Source organism: Grus americana, chromosome 18 (assembly GCF_028858705.1).
Source record: "Grus americana isolate bGruAme1 chromosome 18, bGruAme1.mat, whole genome shotgun sequence".
Taxonomy (NCBI): Eukaryota; Metazoa; Chordata; class Aves; order Gruiformes; family Gruidae; genus Grus; species Grus americana.
Genome location: NC_072869.1, coordinates 4,385,215 through 4,405,157, shown reverse-complemented (window position 1 = coordinate 4,405,157; position 19,943 = coordinate 4,385,215). Strand labels below are relative to the sequence as shown.

Below are 19,943 nucleotides of genomic sequence, written 5' to 3'. Positions count from 1 at the left end.
AAGTGGGATTTATTTTATTCATTCTGGGGGCTTTCACAGCTTTATGGCTGTTGGATATTTATGTCCCCAAACTTGCAGCAAGTTTGGTGAAGGCCCCTACATTTATTTTAATTTAGGTTTTTTATTCTCTTTTGGTAGATGGGCTCTATATTAATATTTATCTTTTTATTATCATGTTTTTAAGAGTCTTAGGGGGAGGGAACGTGTTTTAAGATGTTCGGGTACCTTTTCTCTTAATGGAATGCTTTTCCTTCAAGGCTGCTCAGGTAGTCCTTCAGCCACACTGCCCCCTCCCCCTCTTCCCCTGCATTGCATTTGTGCTGTATTTGTTCTTGGTTTTGGCAATATGACTTTGTGTAGTCTCTGAAATAGTGGCATGTAAATATTAATTGCTAATGTTTCCTCTTCTGGGGAGATGTGTCTACTGAAGTGCTTAAAATACTTAGGTTTTAACTAGTAAGTGACATTTACAGTCACAAAATTGTGTAGCCTAAATTATAGAATACAGTTTCCTTGGAGGAGATTAAGATGTTAATACTGCTGCATATGTGAGCTGCACCACAACAAATATTAATGTAGAGCCCTATGATGAAGTAGAGATTCAAGTTGGTAAAGTAGCATAGAGGAGTGAGAAATTGAAGATGCAGATTTTTCAGTTTATCAGTTTCAGGGAAAACCTTTTTGTCAACCGCTCAAATACACCAAATTTGACAGTATTTTGTCTATTGCAACAATACTGAAAGTCATAGCACTTTTTTTGAAACCTTGTGGAATTATGTTGCATATCCAAAATTTGCTTAGGTATATAGTTATTTAAAGTTCCTTCTTTCACGTAGTGACTAGCAAAAAATTTTACCCTTTGAAGAAGAATGAGCTTTAGTGTTGCTGCTCACTGTGTTGCAGGTATATTGGCTTTGAATGCTTGAGGTTGCTTAAAGGCAGCTTCAGAAGAACAGGTTTTGTCCGAGGAGGTCTTGCAGCTTATCAGCAGTGAAATAGAAAATTAACAAATGTTAGAGTCAGGTTTTATAGCTTTTTTAAATTTTTGAGATATTTTTAAATTCTGTGGTGTTTTTTGATGAGTGTAGACTGTATTTCATGTCTTTAAGATACTGCTAAATAATGACCGCCAATGTGAATTCCAGTTAATTAAAGGATAAAGTTGTAATTGACTTAGTTACAAGAGTGGATTTCACATTCCTGTTGTACTCTGCTTTTTTCCTGTAAAAGTCCCCCCAAGTCGTCTAGTCTGACTGGAAAATGGACGTGTCCTCTGTTAACTGTTTAGAAGTGATTAAGGAGCATGGCGTTGCTTTTTGAATTATCATTGTGGTGCTACCCTTGATAACACTGAAGATGAGAACAACACTTCAAGATACACTACTGCAGCTAGCGTTTGTTTCACATATTCAGTCTGTAGGAGCGTCGGGCTTAGTTCTTATTTCCCTACAATATCTAAGGAAACGGTTTAACCAAAAATAACATGCAGTATGGCTTGTACTTCCTGTTTTAAGTATCTGAATCTCTTAGAGACTCGAAAAATAGGCAAATTTCGAATGCCTGATACTGAACTTTGTTATCAGTTTCCATTTAAGACGAATGCAGCACTAGGTAGTTTTAATCCAGCTATTCCTATTCAGCTTGTCATCAAACACACAAAGCTAAAATTCACATACCAATGCTGTCTAGTGTCCAATGGAGTATCCTACTTAGATCCACACTTGGGTTATATCTTATAAATTGATACCCTGGTGAGAGCTAAAAGTTTTTGATTTTGGAGAGATTGCTTTGATCTGTTTTTGTTGAAGATAACTGTGGTTGACTTGTTCATGGAAAAAATGTCTCCAAAATGCAGTTTCTGTTTGCCCTGTGTCATTGTTTTAGCTCTGTCTACTAATACTTACCTACTTCTGAAAGATGCATTTGACATGAAGACAATTCATGGGGTGTTACTGTATGAATTAAAGGGGGTTTTGACTCTGGGTTTTCCTGCTGCACTGCAAATACTGTTTGTAATTTCTGGTGGGTAGTTCACACATCCTTTACTTCCACCCTTGACATTCTTGTCCTTTCTGTAAGTCTCTAAAGGACTGGACAGGACAGGTCTTTTTTGTTCCCTCTTTGGAGTCGGTAGCTTTAGCAGATGATGTTCGTGTTACTCTGATTTGTTACCGCAGACTAATGTTTGTTCTTAAATTTGCAGCAAGTAACAATGTACATTTTTCATTTGCTTTCTGTTTTATCCTAAAAGATACATGTGCAAGTGCAAGGTGGCTCTGTGCTTTTTGCTGGGAGTATCTCCTCAGCTATTAGACCAGCTGGCCTGTCATCTCTTTAAAACAATTTGAAAAATTCTCATCTAGTGCAAGTGGTTCATATTTTGCTCTTTTTTCTGAAGTTCTGTTAGTGACATTTTCCTCCCTGCCTCCTTGTGTGGATCTAAGTGGGATAGTTAAAAAAAAAAATTACACTGTTAATGAGATCAGTGTGTTTTTACTGACATTCCAGTATTGCAGCTGTCAGTATTGCAGCAGTCTGTGTATCCCGAAGTTGTGCATTTCAATGTGGAATGTCTTTTCTAATTATAGTATTTTAGTGGCTTGACTTTCATAGATACTAATGGAAGTAGGTCTTGGGGAGTTTGTTGGGTTTTTTGAGTTTAAGTAGACGTACGTGACTTTTTTTAAAGGGCAAGAATTACTGATACTCTGCTAAATCAGGTGAATTTGCACCCATTGTTTTTAACAAGAGTAAATGGGAGATGTGGCAAATAAAGTACGTACCACGCATGAAGTTTTGGCTTGCTTTAGGATTGTGTGACGAGTTAATAATGTGTTCTGTGCCTTGCCTAATAAAGATTGTAGCCCTTAAATGCTCTGAGGAATAGGCTACCTCCAGAAGAATTTTTTTTTTTTAAATGTCTATACTTCCAATCAAAATAATCAGACCAATGAAACAATGGTAGTGACTGGGTTCTATAAAAATGCAGCTATCAGTGACTACCATATCTTCCTGTAATAGTTGGGGTAGGTAGATACTAGTTTAGAGTAAGAAAAGTTTTGAGGCAGCCTTTGAAGGAATCAAGATAGAATTGAAGTGATTCTGAAGTTTAATAACATTCTGAATGTGTATAACATTCTTTTTGAAGTTCTGAAAAAGCTTTGTGAAGAGTTTTCTTACACACCGTGAAGAGCAGCTTTATGCAGTCTTGATTGTCAGAGTGTGGATTCTCATTGAGAGGCTCTACTAGAAGAAAATGCTGTTAGAGCACAATATTTGTAGGTTTTGTTGTATAGTGAATAAACACTTACTTTTGTCTTGTGAAGGGCTATCTGAGGGAGCCAGGCAGCTTGCTGCTTTGGCAGACAGCCCTATCTTGTCTCGAACCACAGGAATCCAGGATGTTATCTTCAGTCGTTTGTTCTTAGCAGCCTCATGAGTCAGTATGGCCTGTCCATGGTATGAACTGTCGGTGAGGATTGGTATTTATACAGCGGATCACTTGCTTGCACCTTCTGAGCAAGTTTACAATAACTTGTTTTATTCTTAGGGGCTTTCTTGCAATGGGAACAATCAGCAACACTGCTGTATTAATGACGATGAATTTAACTTCTCCATAAATATTGTCTTGAACTTACCTTAAGGATTTCTTTCTCGGGGATTTAAAGAAGTTAAAAGTTTTGAGAAAATAGTAGAATTTTAATGCCAGTATCATCTTAACTAAAAACAAGCAAGCACACAACTTTGAGAGCTTGAAAGCTTCCTTAAAAATTACCTTGTTAGGAGTTAAAGCATATCTTTCTGTTAGCTAACTGTCTTATGCCAGATTCAAACTTCTGACATCTCAAACTTTATTTCTTAAATTTTGGCTAAATCTTAACCACGTTCCCAAGTGCTGTTCAGAAAGGGCGTATGTGTAGAATTTCAACTTCCACTGCCCTTAGTAGCCAATATGTATAAATGGTCTTCGCTAAGAGCAGCTTTGAATTCCCAGAAATTAATGCCATACAAACCAAGGAAGCTATTTCACTGTCTCCCAACTTAGGAAATTACACAATGCTTTAAAATATGTCATGCAGAGCTTTTTTTCTTTTTCTTTTTTTCATGGAGTTACTCACATAACATTACTTGCACTGAATTCTTTAGCTTCTTTCCCGTAAATTATAGTGGAAGAGAATACATTTTGCTCTTTCATTTGTAAAGTCTAGAATAAGAAAACACACTTTATGAGACTGTTTAATGAAGGAACCTGCTGATGTAAGTATTGTAATTTTCTTTATGTTTGTGGTAGGCAACAGGATTACCTTGTTAAACTTCGGGCTTATGTATGAAAAGTAACAGAAAAGTAAGGGCAAACTGAAAGTAGTTTATAGTTGCCTTTACTTCATATGCTTTTCTTAAGCAACAAATTGCAGTAATTGAAGTTGGGCAGCTTTTTTAATGAAAAACTAAATTATGGGTTAAACTCTTTGGTTTAATACAATTTGTGTTTCTATTAACTAGCAGCAGAATTTCAGCATTTGCTACTTACTGGTAGAGAAGAAAAATTCCACAGCACTGCCAGTACAGGTTAGTTTAATCTGTAAGTACCTGATGTTCCTATTTGAAATAATTTGTTCAAATGATACCACTTATAAATACATGAGGGGAATTTTGGTCTCTGAAATGTGAATGTATCTGTTATCTACTACTGTTTTCAGTAGTGAGCGAACGTCTAGATTATTTTTTTTTAAGAACGAATGGTTTTAACTGCACATGTGGGTAGGTAATATCTGCAAGCACTTTTAAGGAAAATTTAATATGGAACCTTAACAAAAAGCCATTAGTGTTACTGAAAAGCATGAAGATCTAAAGTTGAAGTCACTTCTTTGGTAACATGCCTGTTACAACAGGCTGTTTTATCAGTGAACCAATTATAGGACACTGTTGTGTTGGCAAATAAGCATTTCTGTTTGTAAAAATCTGTAGCAGTAATGTAATCTTTCTTTCAGTTTTCCTCAGCTATTGCTAATTACTGTCTCCTACCAACAGATTTTTACTTGGTTAGGCAGGTAAGCCAGGAGCCTGTTATTCTCTGATTTTTTTTTTGTTTGTTTGTTTGTGTGCATTAGCATTTTAACACTTCAGAGGCTACCTACAAATGTGGGTTTGCCCAGCTGTTCTATCTTACCCCAGAGTTACTGCTCTGCCTCTATTCTTTTTTCTTCTGCTCTATTCTATATTCCCAGAAACTTTGGCATTTTGTTTCCGTTTTCTAGACTATCTTACACCCTAAAAGAAAATAGGAGAGATTCTTTGTGATTGGATGAAAGATGCAACTGTCTCCAGAATAGCTGCATACATTTATTTTTATTTAAGCTTTGCGTACCTCATCTCTGCATATCAGCATGGGAGATGAAAACTTTCTGTGCTGTAGCACATAGCATAGTTTCACAGCTGGATAAGCTGTAAAACTCTGTGCTTTAATTCACTTCTCAAGGGCATGTTATCACACAGTGAATTTGAGGGGCTTTTGACATCATTGGTGGATAAGTATATAGAAACGAGGTATTGGGAAGATAATGTACTAGTGTGGTAGCTGAACAGACACTTTAGATGGCTCACAGGAATGGTCTAGAGTAGTTTCATGAGTGACTTGATGCTTCCAGCAGTATTGCTTATTTTAGAATTTTGACATTTTACATAACACTAGAATTCATCATACTAACATACAAAGTTTCAAGGGGATTGTACCTTTCCAGGTTTTAGAGTAGTTGCACTTGAAGCCTGTCTCCTGGCATCTTCTCTACATCAGTTCTCAGTCATTCACACTAAATTGCTTTGTCTGCAAAACTAGCTACATGCAAATTTTTGGAATGTTGCCATAGGTGTTTCTCCCTAGTTAAAAAAAAAAGGAAAGCTGTATAATAAAATTTATAACTTTGCCTATATTTCCTAAATCTTAATGGCAGATGTGCATGAATAACAGGGATACCTTGCTGCAAGGCCATTATCCTATTAACAGAATGTATGCATCTTTCTTTTAACTTCTGTGGTTGGCCCTAGTTGATAATTAATGCAATGCTCAGTAATAACTTGGAATGAGTTACTGATTGCTTTTGGCTGCTGAATTACTTTGCGAAGTCTCAGTTTTGACAGTGGTTGGATGCTGACCTGTACTACTTGTACACCAGCTTGGCAGTCAGTGGAAATAACTAAAGGCTAGTGGTTTTCTGTAGTGTCTATCAACAAAATGTATATTTGTCCAGGGTAGATCCTAATATGAACTCTGGTAGAAGGTCATCTTTTTGTGCAGCTTTTTATGGCAATTAATTACAGTACTGTAAGTTTTCTTTCTTTTGAGACGAGACCAAAACAATACTAGGAATCTGAGCTTTCATAACTAGGTGAGCAGTCCTAAGTTGTAGCTCAACTTCTGATACACCGTTACAGCAGCTGTGCCGTCTAATGTGGTTCAGAAGTCTTCTTCCCAATATGGTATATACAGAAGAGTCGGTTCACGTGTTTCCTTTAGAATTCTACTTAATGACTCCAAATGACGCCTTCAGAGATTCTGGTCACTGTGCAGCAAACCCAGACTCCAAACTGATTTTAGTACTAAAAATACCTTAAAGCACATGATTGAATGATTGTCCCCTCTCGGTAGCAGTACAGCCACAGAAGTCAGTGTGTCATGAAGGTTTTTTCTGTAACTTGATACTGCTTTTGTGTAAGTAGTATGAAAGGGATGGCATCATTGATCTTTTTCAAAAGACAGGTGGCAAAATATTGGTGTTGAATTTAATTCAAGAAAGTGAGACTGGTAAGTATGTGCATCACTTCAGTGCATGTGAATAATAGTAACAGTAATCTAGCTTAATTTTATAGCGTTCAGTTTATAAAGAAGATTCAAAGAAAATACGGAGCTAACTTCATTTGCATCCATTGGGAAACTTTTGTGAACTGTACGCTTCAGGAATGGATCATTGCACATATACACGTCTGTAATGTGTGTCTACCACTTTGTAACAGTTTCTGATTAAACGGAAGTGAACCACTGTTTCTGTGTAGTTTTTTCTCCTCTCGAGGACCTGTTTAAGTTACTATTGCAATGAATGTTAGCTGTCCAAAGTGTGTGTAAGTATAAAATCCACCTTTGCTCGTGTTACGGTTTGAATAACTTCGTACTAGCTCTCTGATTTTCTATAAACTGCAAAACCTCCTTCATGTGACTTTATGTTAAAGTGTTTTGTGCCTGGAGACAAGCAAATGAATCCTGACTGCTTAATCTGTGACTTCCTTTTGCTACTGATCTGCTGTCCTGCTGAACTTACTGTAAACAAAAAAAAAAAAGACTTTCAAGTTGGAAGAGTCAGGGGGAATGTGGAGGAAAAAGAAATCTTAAGAGACTTTTCATAAAACCTGGTAGAGATGGTATGCTGTTAACGGTTTGCTCTAAATCCTTTTAAAGCAGGACGCTGGAGAGATGAGGTAGCTTTGAAGATGCGTGTCCTTGCAACTCCTGTCTACAGGATGAGAATGGATTACTCTGCTAGGCCGGTTGGTCTCATTTAGCTACTGCTGTTTACTCATAGAATAATTTTTAAGAGATGGTAAAAGGAAGATAAATCCATGATTTTAATGCTACACAACCTGGAACAATTCATGGCATTTTGCTTAATGCTAAGTAGAGGACTCTTTCAGGAAGACTGCTGCTTTGCAGGAGCCCTTTACTGGAGTTTATGCCCTCTGGACCCTTTGGCTCTAGGGAAATCTGAGGGGGCCTTTGAAAAACAGGGGAACTGCTTTGTCCTAAAAGCTGGCTAGAGCAAGGGGGTTTGTGTGTTGCATGGCCAGTTAAAGCACTCCCAAGTTTGATTTATCAGATGCTTGGGGAATTTGGGTAAAGAGTAAAAAGGATAGGTCTGTGCTTTTTGCCCTGTGAGCCTCAGCAGCTTGTTTTGCAATGTGGGACCCCAAATGCTAGTCTGCAGCTTTATGCTTTTTCTCTAAATCTTTTTTCTGTGGGACACAGCATGGGAGAGGATTGTGTTTATAATATCCGATGAGGTGAAGAGTTTGGATCGAAGCCTTGACTTTCTAAGAGGTAGAAATGGGTATCTTTGAAAAGCAAGACCCTTCCCCTCAAAGGAAAGACTGGAGAGTCTGCAGTGGTGTGGGCTACAGGGAAAGGATAGCTACCTACAGCATCAAGTAGGGTGTCTGCAGGCAGGAGGGAAACAAGTTACAGACAGACCCTCTTGGCCAAATTTTCTGGCTTTAATTTTTCATTATGATAACAGTTTCTCTTTGGAAGCAAAAGCTATGCTTTCGCCACAGTATTTGAGCAGGTTATATAAACTGTTAAGCAGTTAATGTTTTCTTTTAGCTCCCATGCTTTTCAGTAAGTTTTCATATCCTGTTTCTGCTCCAAGGTGAAGCCATCCTTAGGCCCCATGCTAGACCTAAGAAAGCTGCCTTTGCCCAAGTAACTTTTCCGGGGGGGGGGGGGTGAGGGGGGGAGGGGAATGGGGCTTTCTCTAGTGCTCCAGCTCTCCTGCTTCTGCTGTCAGGGTTTGCTCCTCCAGTGCACCTTCCTAGCTCATCTTGGAAAGCTGCCTTGGATGTGCTTAACTCCTTACGGTTAAGCTTAACCCTTAAGCTTTCACCCTGGTGAAATCTGCCAGCCTGGATTTCCCAAGCAAAAAGTGTACCCTTCAGAGTCTGCTTTGCTGATGTGTCTCAGGTTGAAGGCAAGGGAAGGAGACAAGCATTGCCTGGCTTGGCAATGAACTTTGTTTCTGTGCCTGAGGCCAGAAGGTGAAGTCTTGGACTAGATAGAATAATCCATGGTTTCATCCTGTTTGTTCTGAATTCATAGTGGCTTGCAATTCCTTTTACAGTTTTTGGCTGTGTCTAGATCTTGACTGAAGTTGGAAAAGCAAATCATACCTTGCTACTGTTAGAACATCTTCAGGTAGGGTAATTAATCTTGTGTAGAAACGGTAATTCTTCCTAAAGGTTTTTTATTTAAAACTTAAGCTATATGACGTGGGGTTTTTTTGCAAATTTTAGTGACAATATAGTATCAAACGATGTGAAATTCCAAGAATAACAGATGGCTTTATTATTAGAAGCTTAACGTGACATGATGGTTGCAGACACACTGCTGACAACAAACTCCTTTGCATTTTTCAAATTAGTAAATCAGGCTAGACCATGTTTTCAAGTGTGGATATATACAATAGACAAATTTGAGTCATGTGCTGTGTGTACATTTATTGCATAATGCTGCAAAAACATTTCATTAAGTGCAGGAATTGTTTGGACTATGGAATCATAACAGCACTTACAAATACTCTTTTATGTCATCAGTATCTTAACTGCCCACATGTCTCTGCACGCCTCTCCTGATACAGATATATCTAGTATGATTTGTAATATTTACATGGAGAAGGAATGTAAGAGTGACATAAAATTGGAGCCCTGTTTTTTATTAATCCTGATGTTTGCAAAGTCAACTTAAAAATTGCCTACTTTCCCTCAGTGCTTCTATACTGAGTGTTGGCTTGCAGTTGGTGGGTAGACATTTCATACGCAGTACATGTTAGTGAGCAAAGTATGTTACAGCCAGTGTAGTATACACGTACGTTCACTTAAACTTTTTGTTGCTGATTCAGGAGGAAGAAAAAACATGCAGTGGTCAAATTCCATTACTGATCAGGACCACCCAGCAATTAATTTTAAAACCTAATCTGTGAGCTGAGAAGAAAGGGATCCCCGCTTTACCTATTTATTCCAGAGCTCAGTTCTCCAAATATTTGGGGGTGGGGAGAACAAATAGCAGGTCTCTTGTCTCCCCTGTAGTCCCCAAGCAAATACTGCAATTATTGCTGTCTTAAGTTGGAAATCTTACTTTGGGAGATACCAGAAGTATCAAAGGCTTCTGTTGCGAGGTGTATTGTAGGTTTCAAATTTTTTTAGATATTTGATCATTGTTGTAGTAGTTCCATTGTGGCTATCTTGCTGTCCGGTGTTCAACTGGTGCAATCCACTTTTTTTTTAATTAAATGTGACATTTTCAGTGTTGCATCTTCAAACAGCACAGTAGGTACTGTTAATGTACTAAATACCTTGTATTTTGCTGACAGCTGGATTATTTTCAACCTCAATATTGAAAGCAACAAGACCATTAAATGAAAAGCCTAAATAAAAGGTCACATTTTCATTTCCAGGGGGCACTGAATCACGATGGAGTGGCAAGATAGGAAACTCCTTCACGTGACCACGTATAAATAAATTTCTGTCCTTGGTCCAACCAGAAACTCTTTTGAGAATGTCACGAATCTTGGAAATACTCCATACAGTGCCATGTAGCCACTTCATTCTCCTCTCATCTAAAGACCCACTAATTAATTTATCAATTTTAGTTTTGTGCACAATCTTTCCTAAGCCGTAACCCTTACCCAGAAAAAAGTGAGTGTAGATTCTTTTCTTTCTGGTAGGAACATCTTTCATCTTGATGTCATATAAACGTTTCAGGGTTTGAAGAGCTGAGTTTAGAATTTCATCTTTATCTGGATTAGGCTCTTTGTCTAATGCCTCATCTGGCCAGTACAGCAAGGTGAGCAAAAAATGGGCGCTTGCTGGAAATGGTCTCTTTCCTCTAAAGAATCTTACACTGAGCTCACGAAGAGTTTGCGCTGGAAGTAGTTTGGCTGATCCTGGTGCTAAGCATGCTAGTGTGATGTGGCACAAAATATAATTGATCAGATCGTTGTCCTCCAGCTTGTCCCGTAATGGGTTTTCTGTATAGAAACTAAGGATCTTTTCTAGCTTTTCAGCTGACCTATTCTCTTTCTTATCTGTTAAGAATGACAGGATATTAGTGACACTACCTCCACCACTCTTATATATATTCATGCGTCTAATCAGCTGGCTCTCAGGGCCACCATTGCTGTCCTCAATTACTGATGTTGAAATGAAGAATTTGGCATATACCTCTGACTGTCTTTTTAGCCACTTTCTGGGGTTATAAATTTGTTCTTCCTTTTCATCTTTTTCATCTTCCTCGTCCTTCTCGTGGTTCTTATCTGTTTGGAAATAACTTAGGTCTTCTGAAATCCATTCCAGAGCATTGTACAGGTTCTGGCGTAAGCCTTTTAAGCGGGAGTGAAGCCTTCCCCATGTTTTTTCAATGTCTTTAGGAATGTAATCTGTGATCAGGTATTTCACAAGCTCAGAATATTCCCCTTCTGGACTCCTACGAAATACTTGGACTGTGGACAAAAATCTAAGAAGACGACATCCCACTTCTACTTCTCCAAAATAGCCAGCATTGTTCATACTGTCACGTTCTGCTTTTGCAGCCTGTTGTGCAGCCCTGAAGCATTTAATAGCTTTAAGAGCAATCTCTATCTTTTGAATGATGCTTTCAGGAGTGTCTTCCTGTGTCATTTTATCCACAGTGAAACTAAACCATTTCCTGTAGACCTGACCTTCTGTATCTAAAATATAAGAATCATTCGGCAAATGAAATTTTGCAACGCCTGCCCAATATTCTGCATCTTTAAATTTTTCATTGTTGTAATGCAGTCTGGCAAGCTGCTGGGCAAAAAAAGGATCTTTTCCAAGGAGTTCATATGCAGCTTTTAAAACAGCTATGGCTTTTTCACAGTCTTCAGCTTTGCAGACATGTTCAATGAATGGGGAGAAAAGAGTGTCAGTATTGTCACCCCTGCTTCTTTTATCACGTCGAATAAACAAATCTCTGATGAATTTTATGAATTCTTCTCGTCCAAATCTGTTTTCAAATAGCGTCTTTTCCTGAAGAAGTGTCATTGCAAGTTGGCTTTGAGGTTCGTTCCTCGAAAGCTGATGCAGAATTTCTTTTGCAACCAGACAGTGTATTATCTGAACAGATGAAATATAGGTGGTACTTTCCCTTAGCTCAATAAAAATCATTCTTGCTTGTTCACTCAAGTGACTTTTGAAATCATATGCTCTTGACATCCTTTCTGTATATACCCCCAGTCCCAGAAAAGCCTCACAGTGTGACAATGAAACATATGAATTGGGTACATAAAAATTAAGCAAAGCCACATAACGCATCAAACATGTATCACGAGAAGAACTGTCTATGTCTTGCAATATATGCCCTACAAAGTCTCTCACATATGTTTCATTGAACTCCTCGCACATCAGGACAAATGTAAGTATGAATTCTGGCTTGACATCTTTCTGCTTCAGTTTTTCAAGTTTAGTTTTGAACAGAATTTTCTCTGAGTCCATCAGCTTGTGAGTGACAGCAACTGTGTCCAGTGGGGAAGCCTTGCAAAGCCTTTCAGGGTCATTGGATCGCCTACAGCACATGAGGATGAAGTAAGGTCTGGGGGAATTAATTTTCCTAGTTGCTACAGCATCCATTAACTCATTCCTTAGTTCTTCTAAATAGTCTTCATCATAATCTTCAATCAGGAGGAGCACAGGAAGACAATGACTGATTTCTTTTTCTTCATAATCTCTAAATGCGAGTGCATGCTCACAGACAGTTGCAGGTGAATAGGAGGATTTGATAACAGCACATCTTAAGTCCTTTCTTTTTTTCCATAGAACTTGCCGTGCTATTGTGCTTCCACCACTTCCAGGATGGTGAAATATCTTTAGTTTAGCCACGGAATAGTTGAGTCTGCTCCCTTGTAAAATGTCATCTAGGAGTTTGGTAGCTTCCTTACATGCTTCACGTTCAATGATTTCCCCACAGCGTCTTTTATCAGCAAGCCAGAAGTTTTCCCAGATGATTTTTCTCCCTCGGTAAAAATTTTGTTCTATTTCTTGTATTGCTTTTTCAGTCAAAAGATCTAATTTGATGTCATCACATTGGTCAACACAAAGGATTTCTAGGGAAAACAGTTTCTCTTCTTCCAGCGAGGGAAGCGTACATAGCCCTCTAGTGGAAACTGGCAGATGTCTGGGTTGTGCTGTGGAAGGCAGCATTGATAGAATGGTGGCATCTATGTGACTTAGTTTCATGCCCACAATGCTGCACTGTTCTAGTGTCTCAATGCTGCAGGATGCCTGAGCTAGATTAGCCCACTTCCCATAATTTTCTCTGGACTCTGCAATGCAAACGATGTACTCCGCGCCATTCATCTCTGTATAGAATTCCTGAAAAGTGTCCACAAGTGGTTTCTGCACTGGTGATAGCAATAGGAAAAGCACAATGAAAGACCGCTTTGGCAGGATTTCATCACAGATACGAGTAATTGCTTTCTTAAGGTATTTTTTTTTTGTTCTAATCCATGTATTTTCATCACAAGGTTTTTCATCCCCGAGGAAGTCACTGCGCCCATTGCAGAATATCCAGCTGGTCTGATCATAAAGGCACAAATGTTTCTGAGAGGGAGGATTGCCAGTCTTACTTTCATTGGAAAAATCCTGTAAAAAATAAGCCCTTGTTGCATGGTGTTCTTTGTACTTGCTATACAGCCCTGACACATTAGAATTTTCATCAAAGTCGAAGACGCAGAAAATGTTCAAGTGCATTAAGAAGTTGATACAGTTAAGATTATCCTTTTCACATCTGTTTGTGACAAGGATGTACCGTAGGGAATCATCCATGTAGCTTTTGCCATCATTTAGTAGAATTGATAACTTTCTTCCCAAATTTTCAGGTGTTTCTGTATGCACTTCTGCACTGGAGAGCTCAGCCTTTTCTCTTTCAGCATCCCTGTTTTGTAAACCCTGAATGAAAGTAGCTAGATTGTTGTGCTCTACAGGCTCAGACTTTGCTCCTAGTCTCTGATAGAGAACTCGATCTTTTGTCAGGGTCACCTTTTGGCTGACTTCATTGTATTTTGGCAAATACACTTCAAATAATCTGTTCTTTACTGAACTAGATGTTGGTTCAATGTCAACCTCCACCACAAATCTTTGTTCCTGAGAGTCTTTTGAAATCACTTCCACAAAAACAGGTGGGTGAATGCATTTCCTTGCAATTTCTTGTACAGTTTTGCAAAAACACTTTTCTATATAATCTAATGCATCAACATAGTATTCTCGCTCTTTGACCTTTATGCCGATGATCTGGCCGTGTTTCCAACCCTTATCCTCAACGCTGTCCATGATACCAAAATGTATGGTGCCATTTGTTCGAATGTTCATGCAGGCTGAAGCAAATCGTATCACTTCACAGGCAAATTTTGATTGCAGCTGAGTTTTGCTTAGTTCTGTAGCAATAGCAAAAGATTTGTATTCATGGCAAGGAGTGATTAAACCATTGACTCCTGATTCTGGAGCAAGAACTCTGTTTTTCACGTATTTGAAATCAGTATTCTGACATCTAAATGGTCGACAGTTGCTGAACTCTAAAATTTCATCAGTACTTTCAGGTTGGGAGTTGTTACTTTTCCTTTGCCTCTTGCCAGAGGCAGAACCTGTGTTGTCTCTGCTAGTTTTATCTACTGGACCACAGCTGTCTCCGCTTGAGGTTTTTTGAGTGGATGCATTTCTGGGTCTTGCGGGATCTGTTTGTGCATCAGTTCTGTCAGACGTTTTGCTGCTGGAATGCTTGGTTTGCTGTGCATTTTCTTGTAGGTGCAGAAGTTCTTTTCTCTTGCGGAGTAAAATGTGGATTTGGCCTCCCTTCATACCTATGCCTTTGAGGAAAGATTCATCCAGTTCCATTAGCGCCGGACCTGTCACTTCTTCCGCATGTAGTTTTTCTACATACTCTTGCTTGATTCCAGTAGATTCTAGCCAGCATTGGACGTGGTTTTCATCCCATTTGTTCACAGGTAATGTTCTGTAATCTAAAGTTAAAGTTATGTAGTAGTAATACAAGCTAAAAAGGTTAATGTGCTATACAAGGCATTATAATCCTTGCAAAACTGGCCACATTGAATGCTAGATGGTTTTCTTTCTACCAGTCACTGTGTCCTCTCAAATGCATCAGTTCTGATGACTAAAAGCATCCTTAACCTTAATCAAAAGCAGTCCTAAGCAATGGTACAAGACTAACAAATCAGTGAAGCAGGAAACCATGAGGGAGGTTTAGAAACTATCCTCAAAGGGACTCAGAGAAATAACCCAAAATGTTTTTGAAGGGAATGATGTGATGAGGTTATCAGAACTGACAGAGGCTGAAATCTCTGCACTAGAGAAGTTCAGGTAGGTCATTTACCTGCGAGTGTCTTTATTTTCTGCTGAATGAAGATAGCGTCCATACAAACCGTAAGTTGACATTGAGTACTGATTAGTTCCCCACTAGAGATGAATCCTTAAAATGCAGATATTTAAAAGCAAATTGCTACATGTAAAATGCAAACTGCCAGAAAAAGCAACACGTACCCATTGCCTTTGATGAGGGAAATCCTGCTGGTAATGCACAAAACCCTAGAGGGGGAAAAAATAACTGTCTTCAGATTTGTAGGTAACATTCCTGCATTAGCTAAAGTTGACTTGTTCTGGTTTCCCAACCCCCTCCCCACCTTTTTGGTCCAGGGTAGTTTCTGTATCTAAAAGCCTGGTCTCACCAGCTACACTGCTTCTGTACACCTGTACTGAGTGAAGGCAGCTATTCGTGCTTCTGACACGCGTGGGTGCGAAAGAGACGGGTTTTGCTGGAAAAGCACGTGCTGACAGCTGTGCCCATCTAACAGCTGCTCCTGGAAAAAAGGAGGCCCAACACTATTGTATCACTACTGTTTCCCCTAGGTTGTGTGCTATCTTGTGCTTTTTATTGGTCTTTTTCTTGCTCACTCTCCCTTTCCCTGCCTCTTGCTCCCTCACACTCCCATTCCCCTCCCCCGCTTTTTTTTTTTTTTTTTGGCATGTACTCTTGTCCTCTCCCTCTCTTTTCTGCACATCTGTTCTGGTGCTCACTGGATTTCCCATGAAGTGGTACAGCTCACTGCCCAACCCAACAGAAGATTTTCTTTTTAGTGGGGTCTCCTGGCCTGATGCAAGACATCCTCTGCTTTGCTCTGTCAGACTCCATTTATGGGGGTACAGAGATGGACAGCAGCAGGAATAGCCAGTTCTCTACTGCAGGAGGAAACATGTTAAATAAGCCTGCTCAGTGTAACACCATAAATGTATGGTAGAGTCACATAGTCAACAGTTGACCATACATGAGCTACAGACTAGTCAACAAGTCTCACAGGGAACAGGGCATGGTGGTGCTCATGATTCTCTTACTCTATTGTGAAAGCTCAATTCTGTGCTGGTTCAGCAGGTGTCTGTAGCCCAGCCAGCTCCGTCCCTGCAGCTCGTGGTAGTATGACGGCAACACTCGCAGCCTCTGAATTCAAGAGTAAAAGGAGCAGTCAGCAGTGTAGCCAGCATAAAAGGCAGTTGTGGGGCTCCGCACAAGCTCCCCACAATGTCTGAAAGTACAAAGGTTGTAATAGAGGGAGCACGAGGAGCGCTCCCCAGGACCGTGCTTGGCAAAAGGTGAGTTCAGCAGAAGGTGGGGGTTTGGTGAGGGCCTAGGAGAATAGGGGATGCTCAGAAAAAACATGGAGCAAGTGCATGTTTACCGTTTCAGCACCTGGTCAGCCCTCTAGAAAGCTGCTAGGCTAACTGAGGTGCCAGCACGGTTGGTTTAAACAAGTGGCTCTAAGGGGAGTCTGTTAGGGACTGCTCCAATGTGCCGTAGGTGTGAGCAGATCCCTCCGCAGTAAGTGTAAATGGTGGGCTGGTTATGAAAAGGTTTGGAGACTGATTATCACTGACAGCCAGTGCAGCATCCCTTTAGAAATGAGGATAAAAATGTCCCTGAAAAACTGACCTTGGGCCACCACACCACCTCCAGAGCTGTGCTTGTAGAGTGACTTGGCTTGTGGTGACCCACCTTCCTGCCACTTGTCTTTCTGCCACAGCCTGTTACAGATGACGTCACGTTTTACGAGAAAACGAAACTAGGGGGAATAGAAACTAGGGTGGAGGCCTGGCAGTGGGGGGGGGGGAGGGGCGGTGTGTCTGGGGGCGCTTCCCTGTGCTGGAGGGGGCCCATGGCCCCCTGCACCCACCCCTCACCTGTTTGTAAGAGCAGTTGCAGGGGGGTGAGCAGTAGCGTTTTTGGGGCCCCACAGCCTGCATGCATGCCAGTGGGGCCTGGCTCCCATCGGCTGTGTGGATGGGCAGGGAAGGGATGTAGCCGTGGGAATGTGGGGGCAGAAAGTGTCGATGCCCCATCCCCCAGAGCTGCTCAGACAGTCCCCACTACTTAGCTGCTCTTTTCCCAGTTGGACGGGGGGATGGGGTGGTGGGGGGGGGGTGGCACAGAGCTGGGAGGGTAGGTGGTGCAGAGAGCCTCACTTTTCCTGGGCCTGCTACCAGTGACCTGCCAGGCTGAGAATAACCTCCCACTTCACACACACACACCCCCCCACACCCCCCCCACACACACACATGCAGGAGCAGCGTGGCACAGGGAGGCTTACCTTGCAGAGCCTGTGAGTGACTTGAGCTGTCTTCTGTGCTGCCAGGTCCTGCCTGCAAGGCAAGTGTTTCCAAAGGAGGAAGGGAGGGAAGGTGCTCCAACCTGCTGCGATGCCAGGCTCTGCCAGCCTGCTGCCTCAGCGGCACAGCTAGGAGTCTGAGTCCTGGGGGTGTTTCTGCAATGTCTTAGATGGTCCTACTACCATCTGGCAGGAAAAAAAAGGGAAACTGCTTTAGACAAACCTTCCTGATGATTCACCAAGTCTCCCCCCCCCCCCCCCCCCCCCGAAATGCTGTTGGCTGGGTGGTGCAATCCAGTGATAGCTTCTGCTTCCTGCACTGCCCCGCCCCCCCCCCCCCGCCCCAAACCAGTATGTGTCTGGGTGTGTGTGTTTCCTGCATCAGAGGTGTACCTTTCACCAGCAGGAAGACAAGTGGTTTTGAGCAGACTACTGCTTAAAAAAATAGGCATGTGCCCCTTCTCCAAGGAGGCACGATGTGGCAGCTGCCCTCTTCCCCTGCTCGCCGTCTCCAGCTCTGGTTCTGAAAGCTGTGTTAGTCCGCACGTGGCTGCAGGCTGGCTTACTTCCCCAGTCACACATCGTAACTAAAAGTTGTGGGTGTTTTTTTTTTAATCTGAGTACACATCTTTATTTAGTAGACTTATAAAAGAACTTTACATAACAAGTACAAAAATATGAAATAGGCTTTGAATCTTCTTAGGTAAAACTACCTTTTTTTTTTTTTCAAGTTTTAGAAATATGTAACTTGCACAATTGGCATCTTGGGTAAATTGCTCTCATACATTGTAAAACTAGGGAAAAAAAAAACCACACCTTCCTGTCAAGTAGCTCCAGAAAAGTAGCTGTATGTACTAAATCATACACATTACTGGCAATAATTTATTAGTTTAAGACACAATGGCACAGTCATACAAATTCCCACTTTGTAAGTTCACCTTTACTGAGGTCCATTGAAAGATGCAGTATTACTTTCCTCTTCCAGTTATAATATGATTAACCAGAAACACAAACCAGATTAAGAATGATTTGGCACACTTTATACTTGTACCACTTAGATTTGATACCACTTTGTAGTAAAAATTAAATAAATATAAATATGTTAAATAAATACATTGTAAAAGAACACCCCACTTTTATACTAAAATTCAGCATTTCTTCATCCTTTGCACATGCTTAATGCTTTGTCACAGCTTTAGGGCCAATGAAAAGAAATACTGCATCTTTAAAAGCATAGGCTCGCTTGGATGTAGTCAGCAACCCATACAAACAGAAAATGGGGTTCATTGACAGTTTTATCGCACCCATTAAAAACACTGCCTCTACAATCACTGTTACTGGTTCCTATTTAGTGCCTTTTTTTTTTCCTGCAGGACTCATCCTGGCTCCGCAACTGGCGACTTGTCTTTATAAGAACGTAAGGAACACTTGCAGTAGAGAAATCGGTAGCCTCTGGCCAGCAGCTCAGAGCTGACACCGGTGTATTTTCCTGAAGTTATTTGTGCAGATCGATTTTGGTAGTGTGAGTTAAGTCAAGGACTGTTCATGGTCTTCTGTGAATACTGGTAGATATTTAAACTATTTTCAAAGTCTTATTTTTCAAAGTTGGTAAATCTTTAACTGATTTTTTTTTCAAGTCAGTATTTTTTAGAACTTCATTGTATCTGTTGAAGTGTGAGTGACTAATTTTCCAGGGTAGTACTGATTAAGCAGAAATTGTACATTCTCTGCTATTTTCTTTGGATAATTAGAAATTATTACAATCACTGTGGTGTGCCTAATGCATAATGTGGCAGTAGTGCAACGGCAGGTTCTGATGATTTGCTACAACTAAAAGGCTCCTCTTGCAGCTCCCAGTCCCTAGTTATTACATGATTTCAGTCACTGATTGTTTTTAGTAAAATACATCTGTTACAACATCACGTACAGTACAGGGATATCGGATGATGGTTGTATCCAGCTTTTGCTCTCCATTTTCACTGTCTTGAAAACTGCCTTGTAATAACACCATCACCAGGGTTCGTTGCTTTTCTGAAGTTACCACTTGCTCCTTGGGCTCCTCCCATCTCCTGATCCAGCACAGGCAGAGGTACAAGGCACTTTTTGGAAGCTTGGTTTCTTCCAAGAGAGAGAATTCAGCTCTTCAATTCACTTTTCCCTGCTAAAGGTAGGCCTGTTTCACAGCCCTGTGCTTGGAATGTTGGTCCCAGAGAAGAAAGCTCCATCCTTCTCCTCTCAAATACTGTCTCCTGCAAGGCTCAGCTCTGCAGAGTCCTGATTATAGTAATGCTGAAACAGTCTTTCTTGGCAGCAGATATGCATAGCATGGTAGGTATGTAGGAGCAGGTGAGGGAAACGAGCTGTAAAGTAACATACAAAATCATCCGGGATAGAGCCCAGGGTCTCCTGAACTTCGGGAGGCAGTTCTCTGTAATGGTGCTTCTGTAGAGGAGAAAAGAAGATGGGAAAGCTCAGTCAGAGAGGTATGTGTGCAAGAGTCCT

At 40.6% G+C, this 19,943-nt stretch overlaps 2 protein-coding genes and 1 long non-coding RNA gene across 5 annotated transcripts in view; 1 reads left to right on the top strand and 2 right to left on the bottom strand.

Moving 5' to 3' along the window:
• The first annotated feature begins 5 nt into the window (after nucleotides 1-5).
• Nucleotides 6-18,943, top strand: LOC129214763 (uncharacterized). 2 transcript variants are annotated; one of them, XR_008579803.1, is made up of 6 exons: nucleotides 6-4,569; nucleotides 7,454-7,539; nucleotides 8,883-8,956; nucleotides 14,575-14,774; nucleotides 16,214-16,431; nucleotides 18,815-18,943. It is a non-coding gene; the product is annotated as an uncharacterized LOC129214763 (long non-coding RNA). The 2 variants fall into 2 exon arrangements; XR_008579802.1 differs by having other exon boundaries at nucleotides 7,451-7,539.
• Nucleotides 9,078-17,762, bottom strand: LOC129214754 (sterile alpha motif domain-containing protein 9-like). Of its 2 annotated transcripts, none has more exons than XM_054846896.1 (3): nucleotides 17,424-17,762; nucleotides 15,328-15,372; nucleotides 9,078-14,789 (listed from the first exon to the last, which is right to left on the bottom strand). In XM_054846896.1, the coding sequence occupies exons 2-3, from the start codon at nucleotides 15,329-15,331 to the stop codon at nucleotides 10,105-10,107; spliced, it is 4,689 nt and encodes a 1,562-aa protein (XP_054702871.1). In that variant the 5' UTR covers nucleotides 15,332-15,372; nucleotides 17,424-17,762; the 3' UTR covers nucleotides 9,078-10,104. The 2 variants fall into 2 exon arrangements, with proteins under 2 accessions (XP_054702871.1, XP_054702870.1); XM_054846895.1 differs by lacking the exon at nucleotides 17,424-17,762 and adding an exon at nucleotides 16,177-16,279.
• ERN1 (endoplasmic reticulum to nucleus signaling 1) overlaps nucleotides 17,828-19,943 on the bottom strand; it is a 38,364-nt gene continuing 36,248 nt past the window's right edge. The window contains exon 22 of the mRNA XM_054846903.1: nucleotides 17,828-19,883. Coding sequence (XP_054702878.1) covers nucleotides 19,677-19,883 — 207 coding nt within the window. The 3' untranslated portion in view covers nucleotides 17,828-19,676. The remainder of the gene's footprint in view (nucleotides 19,884-19,943) is intronic.